The 17,286-nt window shown below is 37.2% G+C and overlaps 2 protein-coding genes across 2 annotated transcripts; one reads left to right on the top strand and one right to left on the bottom strand.

Annotated features, from left to right (window-relative positions):
• Window positions 1–3,928: 3,928 nt before the first annotated feature.
• LOC113742843 (phospholipase D alpha 1) lies at window positions 3,929–7,877 on the bottom strand. Its single transcript, XM_027270845.2, has 4 exons — window positions 7,684–7,877; window positions 7,422–7,523; window positions 4,915–6,814; window positions 3,929–4,659 (listed from the first exon to the last, which is right to left on the bottom strand). Exons 2-4 carry the CDS (start codon window positions 7,515–7,517, stop codon window positions 4,226–4,228), a joined length of 2,430 nt encoding a protein of 809 aa, XP_027126646.1. The 5' UTR covers window positions 7,518–7,523; window positions 7,684–7,877; the 3' UTR covers window positions 3,929–4,225.
• Window positions 7,878–15,184: 7,307 nt separating this feature from the next.
• On the top strand, window positions 15,185–16,523 carry LOC113741887 (ethylene-responsive transcription factor WIN1). The gene is made up of 2 exons (XM_027269543.2): window positions 15,185–15,503; window positions 15,713–16,523. The coding sequence occupies exons 1-2, from the start codon at window positions 15,424–15,426 to the stop codon at window positions 16,266–16,268; spliced, it is 636 nt and encodes a 211-aa protein (XP_027125344.1). The 5' UTR covers window positions 15,185–15,423; the 3' UTR covers window positions 16,269–16,523.
• The last annotated feature ends 763 nt before the right edge of the window (window positions 16,524–17,286 follow it).

Raw genomic sequence — 17,286 nt, 5'->3', positions numbered from 1 at the left:
TGCTGGAAGAGAAGTATTAATATATTGGGAAAAGGAAAGGGGAAAGAAGACGGGTTTCCCTACGAAACTAGAAGACCAAAAAAGTCAAGAGACACTCGTGATTTTTTTTTTTCCATGGCGTGGGTCTGAAGGAGTTGAGGACTTGATAGATAAAAGGATCAATCATTTGTGATCCCGCACAAAAGAAGCATCATCGTCTTAGGCTGTCTTGCGTCATTGCTGTTCAAGTTGGAATTGGCATGCCCCGCTTTAGGGCCATTAGGCCATGTGAGTTCAGAGTCGTGAATGTGCTGGTACTTGTTTTGGCCTGCTGACTAGTCCTCTAAAAGACAATTAAGTCAAGAAGAATTTTTGGGGCCTTACAAGTAAGATATGGAGTTTTTTGCTTAATTCTCGACCGATGTGGAATTTTTGGCATCCTATTAACATTGCTACATTATATTCATAATTGATTGACTTTTACCGAAGGGGCCTAATGTTAGGAAAAAAAAAAGCATTGGAAGCGGGCGAGGATATGGAGGAAATCGTATTAAAATTAATTATATCTACAATTACGCATTTATTGTGTCATTTTCTAGACAATAGTGAAGTCCTTGCTTATAAATTCTAAGACATAACCAGTATTTACAAGTCCAAAAATAGCCAACGCATCAAAAATTATACATTGAAAGTCCACAAACATTTAAGAAATCAAGTCGTACATCATGGAGCCTTATGATGTACCTTTAAAACAATTATTTTTATGAAGTCATGTTAAGGACATGAGTCAGAATAATATCCTATTTTGTAACCCAATTCAGTATTTTAATTTAATGGATTCAGATTTTAACATGTTCAGGTGTGTTTGATAACAAAAAATAGAACATTTGAATTAATTAAATGGCATAAGCAAAATTTGTTCCAAAAAATAAGTGATAAGTTATTCACTTATCATTTAATATGATATACACGTAAATGTATCAAATTTGGTACTTAACAATTTAGGCGCTTGACGGATTTAGACTTCAGTTTCATACTTCATGCAAAGTGTTGGCAACGCCTGGATTTAGAGATTTTATGCTAATGACGTCTACTTAATTTCACAAGATACGTTGGATTACCATTAGTTTTCGTTTAGATTCTTTAAATTTTGCTCAATCTACATGGTGCTTGTTTGGATCAAGTCTGGATATGACTATTTCAATCTGAGAAGGCATTTGTACTCCTAAAAAGTCCGTTAAAGTGCATATTTCATGCAAATCATATGGAATTAAATGGATATTATAATTTCATCATATGTATTTATTTATTGAGTGCATCCAACTCAATTGCCTAATTATTGGTGCTCTTCGTCTAGTTTTCATTTTATATGAAATCATAGGGGATTGCATGACTATTTTAAAAATTTAGAAGGGCCATGTGATGAGATGAAATACGATCGGGGGTTTATATGTAATTTAACAGAGAGAGAGAGAGAGAGATTCGTTGGCTTGTCGGCCAAATTGCTTCGCGTAAGCTTCCTGACCTCTTTGTCAAGGTCAAGTTGGAGCGAGCATTATCAAAACAGTCCTAGTGCCAATGGAGACTAAGCAATTACCAGCATACATCACTCAATTCAGGAAAGCAACTCGCTCCATGCCCCTAGTCGTGTCCTAATGAATGTAGACCCCCATCAGGTAATATGATCGATTGATAACTTTACAATAAACTCTAATCCATATCGAAACAATTAATTCCTTCTCAAACCAATATGCAAAGAATTCTAAGAATCCGTTTCGATTGTTATTTTTGGAAGTTCTTATAAAAAAAAATAGTTTAACAATTTGATGTATGTGAGATAAAAAAATGATTATTTGATGTATGTGAGATAAAAAAATGATTGAGAAATGCGTTTACAGAAAATGTAAAAATTTTTCTGCAAAAAATCATAATCCAAACAAACTTTTATAAAGGCTCATCTATAAAGTCGAAGAATTTGAATTGTGACTCGGCATAGGTCTTCAAAATGGTATAGTGCATAGTTTTAACATTTTAGCAAAGTTACTACAAGGTAAAATTTTGAATGGTGGACAAATATCAGAAGATTAAACTTTTTATGCACTGACAATATAGTACAAATTTTTTTTTATACCAATAGTTTTAGATGTATGTCACATGTGTCTGATTTTAGTTTCAAATTTAAATTCATGTTACGTGATATGAACTAAACTTGGTAGCATAAAAAAATTATACACTGACAATACATAAAAAAGGTTATCCAATATCATATGTTTCCAAAAATTTTAATAAATTATATTGCTATTAAACCTTTGCTCCCACTCCCAAAAGATTGATAATTAATCCTTGCGCCCCAAACTCGAATATATATTGACTTTGTTAAATTAAAGGACTCGGAGATATTTAAAAATCATTAGTCCAAGTTCAATAGTATATATTAAAGTACTAATTACAATCATATCAATGTAAATATCTTAGTTTAGTATTTATTGAATTACCAATAAAAAAAATTGTTTGGAATTATTGTTAATCGTGACGTAAAGAACTTTATGCATTGAATACAAGGAGATTGAAAAATAGGTCAAGAATAAAGGACCAATGAGAATTGAGTTAGTGGGGGCAAAATAAATATATTTTTTTAGTTAGTTTGTTTATTTCTTATGAGAGCTCTAAAATGTTAGTTTTTAGGCGGGAGGTAACTAGGTATCAAGTACACTGTGAAGCTGAAAATTCAAAACTAGCTATTACCATATAGTAATATTTTATGTTTGCCTTCAAAATCCAAATCCTGATTCGGCCAGTGGCCTGTTTCATTTTGTTTTTGTTTCGTACGTGGGATGGAGTGGCGGGGCAGATGGAAGGAATTGAGCGGAAGAAGTAACAAATTCAACGACTTCTTAGGCCGCTCGGGACTTGTCACGTTGTGGACTGCCTATACCGGACCAGTTCGAGTGGAGGCGACACGTGGAATTTCAAATATCTAAATTAGTATTCCTGTACTGTACTTGCTGCTCCACCTGGACAGCCCGCCACTGAGTGGAGGAGAGGGACGGTTTTGTTAGGTTAAGGGCACCGCCCTGCCCCCGCTTTTGATTTTTGAGTTACTTTTAAGTACTGTTGGAGTAGTTGACAGTTGGTGGAGTGCCTCGTTATCAAATCACAAGTTTCGCTTTCACTTTCTCCTCCTCAACTCAACTGAAGATTATTTAACACAGTCCCAGAATGGAAAGGCCAAGATAGTGCATGCACTGTTATAACAAAAATACTCTACAGATTGAGATTGAATTTGTGGGAGGACCCATTTGCCCACCTTTCTGTTTCTTCATCCCTCACTCGTCTCCTTCCACCACCACCACCACCACCACCCATTTGTTTCAGGCACCCGAACCCGATTGAATTTGTGGGAGGACCCATTTGCCCACCTTTCAGTTTCTTCATCACTCACTCGTCTCCTTCCACCACCACCACCACCACCACCACCCATTTGTTTCAGGCACCCGAACCCCCCCCCCCCCCCCCCCCCCCAGGACACACACATGCTCCCTCTTTTTTATGCTGCTACCGACTGGGAGATTATGCCTAATATTGAGAAACGCATCGAGGCCTCTCTCCACACGGTACAAATTACAGCAATTTGGACCCAGTTGGACAGAAGAATCAACTGCACAGAACAGAACCCCCTGCCCTATTCAGAAACTGCACCTTCAATTTAGACGACAAAATTAGTTGTATCATCATTTGAACAGAATATTATTTGAAATAATAATTATAGTATTTTTTTATGTGATGTATGTAAAATAAAAAAAATAAAAAATATGTTTATAATGCAAGCAAAATATTTTTGATAAAATTAAACTATTCAAACGCACCACACGTTCTGTTTCTTACTGACCCACAAAAAAAAAAAAAAAAAAAAAAAAAAAAAACTGGCACAAACTAATGCAAATCAAAGTACGAACTAAAAAGTTTCCATTTTCTGAGAAATAAGGGTGGTCATGCATCCAAACGAGAAACCGCGGCGTCTGAGGGGTGATACAAAGGACGATTTCTACACCAATCACTCAGTTACGTCAAATTGACTTCCAGCCCAATCAGCATCACTACAATTCTTGAAACACTACGAGAAACAACCCTGAAATGAAACATCACGTCTGCAGATTAGGACAGTAGACAAAAATTTATTGTTCCCCTTGCACCGGAACTAATAGGTTCCCGCTTGCTAAAACTGAAAAAGTCGGATCTGGCATCCTTAGGTAGTAAGGATGGGAGGAAGGTAGTCAGATTTAGTGCCGAGAATACGGGCCTTGGTGTCCGGGAAGAACTCCATTCCTGGGAGCTCTGTTACATCTCCTTCACCAGCAACCCCAATGGGGTATCGGAGCAAATGACCTGGGAGGTCTCTCTCTACACTCTCACTCGCATAGAGATCCCAATATTTTTCGGCAGCCTGATTTACCTTTGCGATGCATTCCTCACTTTCGGGATGGAGGAAAGTATCGTCCAGCATGCCCAAGTGTTCATACCATAGTGACATTCGGAAACCATGGATCTGACCCCTGGCCGGCTGCCTGGTTGCCAAATGATAGGGCTGGTAGGCCCCCATTGCTATTTCAGAGTCCCTAGAGCCATCCATTGATCTTTGGTTGATGTTGGCAGATCCAATTATAATGTACTCGTCATCAACTGCCAGAAGACAAAGTTAGAACACGAAACCCCCAAGACTGCCAGAAAACAAAAGTTAGAACAAAAAAGGGAAGCAGCGATGCACACGAATTCACAACGGGTGCACTTTTGCATAAAAGCAAGGACTGACCAAATTCATGAGCTCTTCTATCTGCGTCTAAATGTTTGTAAATTTTTAACAATATGCAAAGTGGAGAACTTTGAAAACATTTTTCAAAGGGAGGTTACAAATAATGACCGAAAGATACTACTTACCAATCATCATCTTGGTATGGACGTATATCATGAAGCGCCGAGCCTCCTGAGCTCTAATGTAGTCTGAATCAGGCTCTGGCTGTTCAGAAGGTTCATACTCACCACTCCTCTTCACCTCCCGGTTCCCCAGGCAGAAGAATGTCAAATAGTTCCTGGGATCCTCCTCCAAGCCCTTATCCCTCAAAGCCTTGATAATATCTTTGTACATCATCTCCATCGTCCTCCTCTGCCAATCTAATATTGCCTGAACTGATCCACTCTCAGGGATACCTTCTGGCCACATTGGGACTACAACATAGACAGTGAACCTTTCCCCAGCCTCAATTTTACTAGCAATCTTCAGAGACAGTTCCTTAGGAATGAGATGCAAAGCACCAACATCTTCAACCTTGATGTCATCAGCTTTCCAGCCAAAACAGCTTCCAAGAAAATACTGGTTTTCAATATAAATAAAATTCTTTGCTCTACGAATAGCATGAATATAAGCATCCTGGATGCTTCTGTCAATAATGTTATCTTTCCCACTGACAAGACCAGCTCTCGCTGCATCTTCGGGTGTCTCAGGGAAGCCAAAAGCAGCTCCACCATCAATAGATCTGAAAAGCTGTACATGCCATGACTCATGGTCATCAGGGAACATTACTGGAGATGGGGGAATAATGATATCATCGAGCTCTCTCAAGTTAACCAGGATGTCCTTCCCACCTTGCTTTCTCCATCTCTGCTCAAAATTAAACAGAACATCCCAAGCAATTGGACCTTCAAGGCGGGAGTGAATATCATGCCAAGGCTCCCTAGGTCCACCTTTGGTTATTGAAGCACCAGTGAAATTAGGTTGATGGAAATCATCATGATGAGCAGTATCCAATGTCCTGAAAAGTGAATGGAAGGGAGTATCATATCTTCCATCACAAAGATCTATACCCCCGACAAAACTCACGATTCTCCTTTTCTGTGGCTCACCACCAGGCATGTCACTATCCACCACCACAATTTTCTGGTGATGAGTGAACATGGTTGAAATTTGTAAATCCTGCACGAAGCTTCCACCATCATCGGGATTGCGAGGGCATAGGACACAATGCACATCTGTACCTTGAAAGAATTGTTCAGTTTCTTCATCATGGGTAGCCATTAGACCATCCTTCTTCAGCAGACCCACTGAGGTTCTGTCATCCCAAACAAGCATGAGAACCCTAACACCTTCACTTGCCTTCTTCTTAAGCAACTCACCAATGGTAACATCTCCTCCTGGCTTTTGCCTCCTTGAATCCCTTATCAAGGTGATTTCAGTGTACACAGACCACCCAGTAATGTAAATCATGTGCTTTGCATTAGAAATTGCATCGAAAATATCTTCCCAGCATCTGTGAGGTTCATAAAGCTTTCCCCCAGCAAGGGGAATTCTTGGGACGAAATTGTCCGGGATATGAGCATCTTGATACAGAGAAACCCGACATCCTGTTCTCTGTGAATAGAAAGTGTAAGGGACTCCAGGAAATTTGGAGCTTCTAATTCCACGAGCCCAATTACGATCTCTAGTCACGTCAAAATATTGTAGCTTCACTTGAATTTTAGACTCTTCCTTGATGGGATTTTTATCCTCATCCAGTATCTCCACCCACCTATCTATCTCTTCTCCTTCTAAGAGTTCATGAACTGGTACATAAGCTCTTCCAATTAAAGTAGCACCAATGGGATTATCATCTTTAACTGTAAATATAACATTTGAAGCTTCATGGGCACAGTAAATGTGAAAAGACTCGTACCACCTTGGGTTATTTGGTTCATTCTCAATCATTCTAGTTCTCCCAACTCTAGCCTTTTCCAGATCAATGGTTGCATAAATTTTGGGAGTTCCTTTGCCAAAACCAACAGTTTCTTCAATGTTTGCCATCAACTACAAGAAGATTTGAACAGGGAGAACAACCATCAGCAGAAGACGAAGTGCCCAAACACGCAGTAATTACCATCCGACATCAAGCACGGTAAAAAGAAAATATACATATTTAAATGAATGCTAATCATTTTTTTAACTAGGGAACTGAACAAAATCTCTAAAACAATTTGGTTAAATGAGAACAACATTCAGGAAAAGGAGATTAACGTAATTATTTCTATAACTGACTAATTTAAACTTCGTACAGCTATAGATGAATACTCAGCTAGCCAGTCGAAAGCTTAGGAAATTAGGAGATCAAAGTTGACAAGATCTCCGTAAGTGCTCTCACCAATCAATCATGGAGACTGTGCACATACAAACAAATATTCAGGGAAAGCAACACAGATTTGAGACACAGGTTTAAGAAATCATTCAAGAAAGAGCACAAGTGTGCAGATTTATCGATCACATAAGCATTCCAATCATCTACCATCAAATTATGCAATATAGACCATCAAATAAACATGGGAGTTCGGCAAGAGAATAGATGAGCTGCTAAATCCAAACAAACACCCTAATGGTGCTCCGATCCAAGTTCCAAAAGGAAGGGGATCAACGTATATACCTTGCGGAAGACATTGGGGCCGCCTCCTTCGCCATGGAGCTTGTCAACCTCGAGGATCGTGACATGGAGAGTCCCGTGAAGCAAAACCGGATCCATTTTCACCTGCACGTATAAAACCACAGCATTACTCAAAATCTAGGCTCGTATAAGACCAAACAAACATTCAACAATGACCCATTCAGGCATAAATACTAACATCTAATAGGCAATCAAGAAAATGATGTGAAAAGTTCCAAGTCTGTAACAGATCTGAAAAGCTTACTTTGATGGGTTTGGAGGGGAGAATACGATCGGATCTTCAGTGTAAAACAGAGAGTGGGAAAGCGAGCTTATAGTGATCCGAGAAAGCTGTCTGTTGAAATGGATACGGGAGGGCCTTGGATATTACTAGTTTATTTGAAGGGCCCGCATCTTTGTGGTATTTTGCCATTATTCTGGGCTACGTGTTCTTTAATTGTCTTCTCATGCCGTGTGGGATCTCAAAATAGTCGGCCATTTCCATCATAACAATAGTCTTTCCCTGAAACAGGAATGGAAGGACCAAAATAAGGGTATGTTCAAGTGAAATGTAAACTTAATGCTCCTAATTTAATAACGGTGTATAGACTATTAGATGTATGATAATTAATTTTAATTTGAATTAGAAATTAAAATTCTAACATGCATTTAAATTTTAAATCCAAAATTGAATATATTGTGATCTTATAAAAGATTAATTCATAAATTTTTTTTAATTAATGAGAAATCTTTTTTATTAAGCTATTAATGGGAGATATTGAATCAGAACTTTATACTTATGATTCCTCTTTTTTTACCATTCAATTCATAGGACTTCCTACGTACAGTTCCTCCTTTTTATCTTTCAACAGAAAGTTATAAAAAAAAAAAAAATTGTATCAACTCTGGTTGGTTTTTAATGAACTGTTGTAAGTAAAATTGGCCATTCATTTTTTTTTCTTATATGCAATTGTTAATCAGCCATCCATTTATGGATCTTCAATTCTACACCTTTTCTTTTTTTTTTTTTGGTTTAGCAAAACTAGAACTTATTCTTTAGCATAGAGCGTGAAAATCTTAAATCAGAACGGTCTCGATTCTACACTAGTTGTGTTAAAAAGCAAAGACAAGACAATAAGGACAAAGAAGAAAATATAAAAAAGAATGAGCTTAGATTCGGCCTCGAGGAGTGGGCCGCGAGGACGACTTTGCACACGACACGAGGATTGTGATGGGTGCGCCCTTTCAGCTCAATCACGAACGGCCCTCAGGCCCCTCACCTTATCAACAACTTTTCCTTCTTGTTTGCCCAAACTGAGGCCTCCAGATGTATACTTGGAAGGCCTAAAATTGTTGCTGCTCTTCCTTACCAACGGCCCAAGCCTCTAATGAAACAAATCGATGCAAATTCCTCGATCAAGCCCAATTTCTTCACGATTGACACGTGTGTCTGTGTGTGCGTGGGTGTTTTTTTTTTTTTGGGTTTGGTTTGGTTTTGTTTTCTTGTAGCTCAACGTGGGTCTTTGGAGTCCGTAAAGGTTCACACTCATAGCATATTAGATGCCCACTTTTAAGGGCGCATTACTCATCGTGCTTAGTTTCTTGAAAAGAACAAGCAAAAAGTTCGGAGAGAAGATGATAGGCACATCAATCTGTGAATTGAAGATCAGCAGCTCATAAAAACATGGCTTGTCGAGTATGAGTCCAACAACTGGTACCAAAGATCAGTTTCTGTGCTTTACTACGCACATGATTCCTCTACTACTCCGTATAACATGACATGACGTTAGTAAAAAAGACCTTTCGGATTTCAATTTCCGTATGATATATAGGAATGAACATTCCACGCCAATTCGTTGGACAAAACAAAAGGGACGCTGCAGGCATCTGGTTGATTTATGGCCTCAATGTGCCTGCATGAGTAATCATTTTCCAGAAAACACAGCTGGTTGTTCTTTGCAGCTGTTTGTAGAGGAACTGCATGCTTTGGAGATATACTACAAAGCATAAACACGCATCATCGGGCGTATAATTAATTCCTTGGCGCAGCAGCCTTGATGAAGTAAAATCAATTAAGAAGCGAAACAGAGAGGGAATCCCGAGACATCAAGAACGCCCACCAACCATTCTTGGTGGAATAATTAGTGAAACTTAATTAATTGGGCAACGACGCTGCTTCTAATTAGTGATTTAGCTGGAAGGAATCAATTATATAGCCCTTATAGGGTTAAAGGATCAAATCATTTGGGCAAGTCATAAACGCCTGTAATTGATTTGGCTAAAAGTGGACCATTATATTAATGCAATTCATGATGGTCAATTAAATCAGTCAGTCAGATAGATCATCCTTCTCCTCCTCGTTTTCTGATGAAGCGATTGAAAACTGTTCCAGCAAATGGCATGAAATTGTTATCCATTACCTGTTATCAACAAACGGGATGAGCCAGAATTGCATAACTATACTACAAACTATTTTCCCAACCTGAACAAATATTACATGCACACTTCTATATATATCTCTTAAACACATCTGCGTCATTGGATATACATATTTGCACTTTAACGATTAAACTTATTTTTCAACCGGGCTGGGTTTTAACAAATGGAGAACAGATTCAGGATAGAGGACATATCGGTCCCCAAGTTTTGATAGTATTTATGGAGTTGAGAACAGGTTATTCGTGCATGAAAATGGTGCATCACAAGTATTGTTGATTCGTCCAGTTAGAAATGCAACTTGTATAAAGAGTAGTTAATTTAAAGTGAAGGAAGGTGAATTCAGCATTTTCATTATTTTCTTACTGAAAAAGCACCGCCCAGATAATCTGGCAAACTCTTAATTAGCCAGGAGAAAAAACCAAATACAAAAATGTTCCTTTTGAAAAAAGAAAAAGAAAAACAGTTGAACTTTTCTCCTTTTTTTCTTTTTTTAACATTGAATAGGAAAATCTAAGCAATAAATTATTATCGTAACACCTAATTAATCAAGCCATAGAACATCCATGTCGTTGGCCTGCAGAATTGAACTCATCGCAACAGCCGGGCTATCATGACAAAGAAAAATGTACTCTACTCCCCACATTATTGCTTTAAGTTGGCAACAGCTTTTCTTGCATGCCGAATTATACTTGGCTCATCTCTCTCCACCTTCCCCCACCTTAATGTTATGCACCAAGAACTGCAGATGAAAAGCAAATTGCAAGCCAAAGAATTTTCAACATATATATTACTATGTGACTTTGACTTTTCTAGTCTTTCAAAAGCGTCAAGGCTTGAAATGACCGGCCGCGGCCGCCTTATGAATGGATGAATCATGAATGAGTAGTGGTGTGCAGAACTGAGGGGAGCCGGTTGTGATGTATACATACAAGTTCCATGTAAAATTACTCCTTCTTTGCAAGATTAATCCTAATTATTTTTTCGATTTGTCTAATATTTCAGGTGTTATATTTCGTTCACATTGACAGGTTAGAGAGAGATTGTGGGGGGGGGGGGTCACAACTACGAATCTTAGCCAAATTATACAGCAGTTATTCCGCATTATCAACCGTGCAAGTATGTGGAGTTGTCCCTCAACCTCAATTATATTGAGGATTTACAGCAGTGGAATAAATTGTGAAGACGACAACAACAGGCTACGCTGCCAAACCTCATCCTCAACGAGAGGGAGAGGACCACAACTTGGGAGTTACGATCCTGTTGATTTCGAAGCAGATATTTTGCTTTCAGAATTCACGATCCTGTATGTAAACATGACACACTCTACTCAAACTTCTTTACATAACTTTGTTTACTTTTGGCTTTGTGAGTGAGAACCAACTTCAACTTCGCTGGCCATCTGGGTTGTATTTGCCAGATCAGTCAATAGAGTTTTACCACTGCTGATCCCTCCCGCTTACTTCAATTTCTCAAGGACGAGATCGAAGAAATTCAACTAATGCAACAGAAAGTATGCATTGGTTAGGTGAATTGAAGTGAAAAGACTATAGGAACTAAAAGATCTGCTGATTTTCTAGTGCTTCTGTAAAAGATATTTGGCTGCAATCTCCCTTTGAAACTACTAGCATAAGTTTAAGTAACAAGCCCCAGCTCCAAAAGAAGAAGGGCGAAAGCAAAAATAAAGGATGACTATATCCAGCATGATTTTGATATTTTGAGCCCCATAAATGAATGCTCCATAAATGACCAAATAGTATCAAGCCCACAACTTGTACTGGTTAAAAGATTTGAGTAATGCACGAAAGTTGGCAGGCAGGTTCTTTTCTTACTAATATTTTTTCACTTTGTCCTTTTCAAAAAAAAAAAAAAACAACAACATAATTATTTTCTGACTTCAAATTCGGAATTGGTTTCATACTACCAAGTCCAGAAGATAACTGCTAGCTAGCAGCTAGGTACTAGACTAATATTATATGTACCCGGGTTAATTCATTATTCTGATGATAACTAATTAATTGCAGACTCAAATAATGAAGCTAGCTAGCTATTTCCTGTTCCCCTTTCCATCATTTCACAGTCATTCATAATGAGTAATTTACCTAAGCAGATGCTTTAGATATATAGCAGCTTGCTCTTAAAAGTAGCGGAGCCCATGTCTAGGCTGGTTGTATTGTACCTTAAAACTTCCAATCCCATCATCCCATTGAGGAACGTCATTTTCCCCGTTATAATCTCTCATAAATGTCGTCACGTAACACAATCATACATTTTTTTTAATGCTCGTACAACATTTGGTTTATATGTAATTAATCAGCTTTGAAAAAATTATTTTGGTCCAAATAATAATTATTTGGGTCCATTATTATTTACTGCATTACATTTATTTGGCCTTAACTGGACCACAAATTCTGCACAATATCATCAATTCCCCCGCTATGTACCTAAACATAGAGTAGTTATTTCTCCGTTTCTTGCTTCGGACTCAGCTGCAACCCTGGCAAAAATATAATTCGTCGTCGTTGGCTAGTCAAATAGTGCGTATGAATTTAAATTAGTAGTTTGTTTCTTCATTATAAAAACTTTGGTATATAAAGACCTCTGTCACTATGGGTTTGTTTTAATGGTTGCTTTTGCATTCTCGTATATGAAAGGAAATCATGCACATGCAGACGCACCAAAGTGGGGTTTCACTGCACTAAACCCACCAAAAGGGATTCAATAGCGGCCAGAGAAAGAGGGAAGAAAATTCCAATACTGCATGAAGATCGAGACAGCAGAAGTGTACTGGTTTCTAAAGCTTCTGCTTGGGCTGGCAATGGTGGAACTACCTTTCGAGGACCACTAGGGCCCTGCAACAAATGAAGAGCTCGCCGACAAGAGATCCTTTCTGTTAAACGGTACCATTGCAATGCAAACCATTGGCTTCCACCGTAGCCGTAGGCAGGAGAGACCACTGGCAGTACAACTCAGCATGAAATTGAGTGCGTTTGCTACCCAATTGAGAGGAGGTAACCGGTAAAGGCTATCATCAGAAGGAGCGAGCAGCAATTACTAATATAAATTGGGTCGTAGCTGCTACATAAATTAGTACTGATCACTACACATGCATTCATGCAATTGTGTCAATCCAGATTTTCCAATTGAAAAATTGTACGTGAATAAACTATAAATATGATTAGCATTTTATTTTTCAATGTTGTTGTCTAAACAAGTGGTTAACAATATTTATTAAAGGGAGGTGAAGTGGCAATCACGACCTGATGAAATAAGTGCGAGGCTAAATTTTTTTTTCTTTTTTTTTTTTTGGCTGTTGATAACTGGCAAATTAATTGTATGGATTAATATGCATTCTTTGTGCAGCATCACTCTAGTATCGATGCTAGGGCAGAAGGCTATCCGAAACTATAATAGGCTCGTATTTTAGGAAAATATGATGTGTAATTTTAGTCAATTATTAATTTATGATATGAATAGGACTGATGAGTTATACAAGATTTTCAAAAATTATCGAACTTATTAATTTACCTCGTTAACCAAGTCGAGATCAAAAAATTATTATTTAATATAGGTTATTAATTGATCGAGTATTAATTTGTAGAGATTTTACTGGTTAGTTTAAAAATATCATTCATGAAAATTAGTTTTTGTAAAGGATATTTATGATACGATGATTTTTTATGGTGTTTAGTTATTTGGTACTTAATTTCAATTGGAAAATTACTAACATAAATTAAGTTAATATTTAAAAATAAGAGGGTATGTAACTATCTAGTTAACAAAACTACCCTTGAAGCTATAATTTCTACAAAAGAAGCAAGAAAGTATAGTAGTCGCCTTCCTTAAAATGATAGCATACATTTTCTCACAAATTAATAAAGTAGTGCTCCATATACCACGTGTGTTTACTTGCATATCATGTACTAATTTATTAATTTTTGTGTGTGCGTCAATATATATATATATATACATATATACATGATTCGTTTAATTTCTTACTCTGAGTTCGAGTGGTGTGGTGGGTGTTAAATCCAATAAAATAAGATTTCCTACTTAGCAAAAATAGAAATTTGTGAATAGTAGTGAATAAAGTTGTATCCACAAGAATTGGTGGATTGAGTCCCTTTACAATTTTAAGAATCAAAATGGGGAGGTTGGAGAAATTAAACCACACCATAAATAAAAAAGAAATTAATAATAAAAAATTAAGTAAAACTAAATCAATGAAAACAAATCTTCTAGTCAAAGGAGTAATCTCGACTTTTGATTCAATTATTGATACAAAAATCAATTCATATATCCACAAATAAATTTATCATGATCGTCAACAAGCTTTGACTATGCCTTGCCTTATCCTTGCTTTCTTGGTAATTAAAACAAACTCTTTAATTTCTTCTCTTGCCAATAGACAACGCTAAATAAGTGTTTAGAATTTAATCTATCTACAACATTAAGATTTAGAAAGGCCACCAATTTTAACCAACAAATTCACAAGTTTAGTTCATTTAGATTAGATTATATATTACCCTCATATAAATCCAATTATGCCACTTGCCACAAATATTAAAACACTCAAACAATTATGCATTTGACATTTTTATTGGAAGTAGATTATCTAATTAATTAAATTTCGGACCCTGGATATCTAATCCAGCAGGATAACCATCAACAATTAATTCATGAAATATACAAATACTCATAAATGTATAAAAAAGAACAGTAAAAATAAATTAGATCTCACAATTATTGTTGAATCAAAGTCTTGATTATTCTTCAACTTGAAAATGCCTTAACCACTCCTCACTGAGAAAATCGACCGATAAAAATGTGAAACTAGAGTTTGTATTCTTGATAGAAAAATAATAACGAAGAAGAAAAGTTCAGCGCCAAGAGATATCAATGTCTCCTTATTCACTTATATGTATTCTATTCTAATTAACTCTCGGATAATTTTGTAAAAAGAAGAAATATCCTTATCAACTACCCAATAAGATAAGATGGTTGTCAAAACTCCTAAACAGTTGAATTAATTTTGGCCCCCATGATTCTTCAAGAGATGCAACAACCGTTAAATCCTTGTGATTCCTGACTTCATAGGCTGGGCAAATGCACCCACATTTTTCCTCCACAAGTCTTTTTAAATTTCCTCTTTTAATTACGAACCCCTAAATTCGTCACCAAACAGATTGATAGTTCAATAATAGACAGTTGTCCCTTTCACCAATCTAAAATAGCCATACACTTAATTCTATCTTCTTAGCAGCTCCCATTTCGATCGTTATAGAGAGTTGTAACTTGTTTAAATGAAATGGTTACTCTTTACTACAGGCTATAGCCATACAATACTCCCAGCAATCTACCACCCAAGACATAATCACCCAACTTCCAAGACTAGTCTAGGTGATCCACGGAGGAGTACGTCCGTGCAATCTAAGTCACTCCTCTCTTTCTCATCATAATATGTACTCTATATATAAGTATTCCCTCGTTTCTCTCCCCTTAATCCTCACTTTCTAGTCATCAACTCCTGCACCTCCAGCGCTACTTCGCTTTCCTTCCTCTGACAATCATGGTACAAACTAAGAAGTTCAGAGGAGTCAGGCAACGCCATTGGGGTTCTTGGGTATCTGAGATTCGCCATCCTCTGCTGTATATTCTCCTTAACTGCTCATCATTAATCTATCTATTTCAATATTCATCATATTCCATACTGTACTACTACACTCTATATATATATACCACTCATCACTAATAGTTGGTCGGAGTCTGACATGAAAATTTTGCGCATTTCAAGCCAAAGTTAGCTTTTTTTCTCTTGAATCATCTTTGATTACTAGTACAATTTTTGTGTGTTATAGGAAGAGGAGGGTTTGGCTGGGGACGTTTGAGACTGCAGAAGAGGCAGCCAGGGCATATGATGAAGCAGCAGTTTTAATGAGCGGACGAAATGCAAAAACCAACTTCCCAGTCCAAATGAACCAGACTGCCAATACTGATCATGCCTCCTCTTCCAATCTATCATCGTCATCATCATCTGCTGCTCTCTCGGCGGTCCTAGGTGCAAAGCTTCGCAAGTGTTGCAAATCACCATCTCCTTCGCTCACTTGCCTAAGGCTTGACACCGAGAATTCCCATATTGGGGTTTGGCAAAAGCGAGCCGGGGCGCGTCCAGATTCCAATTGGGTGATGACTGTTGATCTTCGCATGAAGGCTAGTGATCGTAGTGATACTAGTACTAATAACGTTAATGATCATCAGCAATGTCCAAGCTTCAAGCGGGCAATACCCCCGGAGACCACCACCACCACCAATACCACCACCACCACCACTTCATCATCATCACACGGAGACTCCTTGGATGAAGAGCAGAGGATTGCACTGCAGATGATTGAGGAACTCCTGAACAGAAACTAATGAAGATCTCTTAGTATATGATGTCAATTATAGTAAGTGTTGATGCGTTAGTCTGTGGGGGGCTAATAGCTGATTCCATGTGCAGAGCCCTGTCATTGATGTATGCTTTTCTTACCACTTACCGGTCGGGGCTTACTTTTGTTGTGATGCTTCGAGACTGGGATGAGTTATAGACTATACATAAAAAAAGTTGTTCACAAATCTTAGAGTTGATTTATATGCTGATTTGGACTTTTATACAGGGGAGCTGTTTTACGTTGGTTTCAAGTGACATCATTGTGTTGGATTGAGAGTTGTTACTGCAAATATCAGATGGTAACAAAATGTGTATGTTTCGTGTATTTTCTGTGGACTGAAGAGTAGAGAGTATAAAATATGGATGCATCAAATTTATATGGGCTAACAAAACCTTTATGTCTAATTTTTCACTCCTTGATTATTCCTTATAGATGTGGCTCTAAAAGTTGTCACAATTCACTTCTTATAGTGTTGATTTTGACCTTTTTCCATTAAAAAAAGGTGCTTAGATAGTTCATTATTTGTAAATATTATTTTACTTATATCATAAACTCATTTTTTTTCCATCCTTTTTATTCTATCAACCACCTTTATATCAAAGAATTATAAAATGTGCTACTGTGTTATTCTAAATAATTTTTTTAACTAATCTTCTATTCAAACAAATTTAGAGACAGTATATTACTGTAAGTCACAAGCTCAAGAAGAATAGTTTAATGAAGTTCTATGAAAAAAAAAAATGGAGCCCAAAAATATTTAGAAAACTGAGTCAAAATTTGCACTCAGTGACTTGATCACAATATTATATTGTGATCGCAAAAAAGTAAATTCTACCGAAACAATTTTCATGCACACATGGCAAGTACTTGCCATTGTCTCGTGTCCTCACAGCTCCCTCTTTTGAGCTTGTCTATGCAGTGTCATTTTTCCTTTATGAAGGGGTTATGGAGTTCCTTATTGGAAAAGAAAAAAAAAAATTTGAAGAAAGGAGTTTTTTTGT

The sequence above is a fragment of the Coffea arabica genome, chromosome 4e (genome assembly GCF_036785885.1).
Source record: "Coffea arabica cultivar ET-39 chromosome 4e, Coffea Arabica ET-39 HiFi, whole genome shotgun sequence".
NCBI classification, from domain to species: Eukaryota; Viridiplantae; Streptophyta; class Magnoliopsida; order Gentianales; family Rubiaceae; genus Coffea; species Coffea arabica.
The sequence above is the reverse complement of the archived record's forward strand: the minus strand, read 5'-3'. Positions and strand labels throughout refer to the sequence as shown.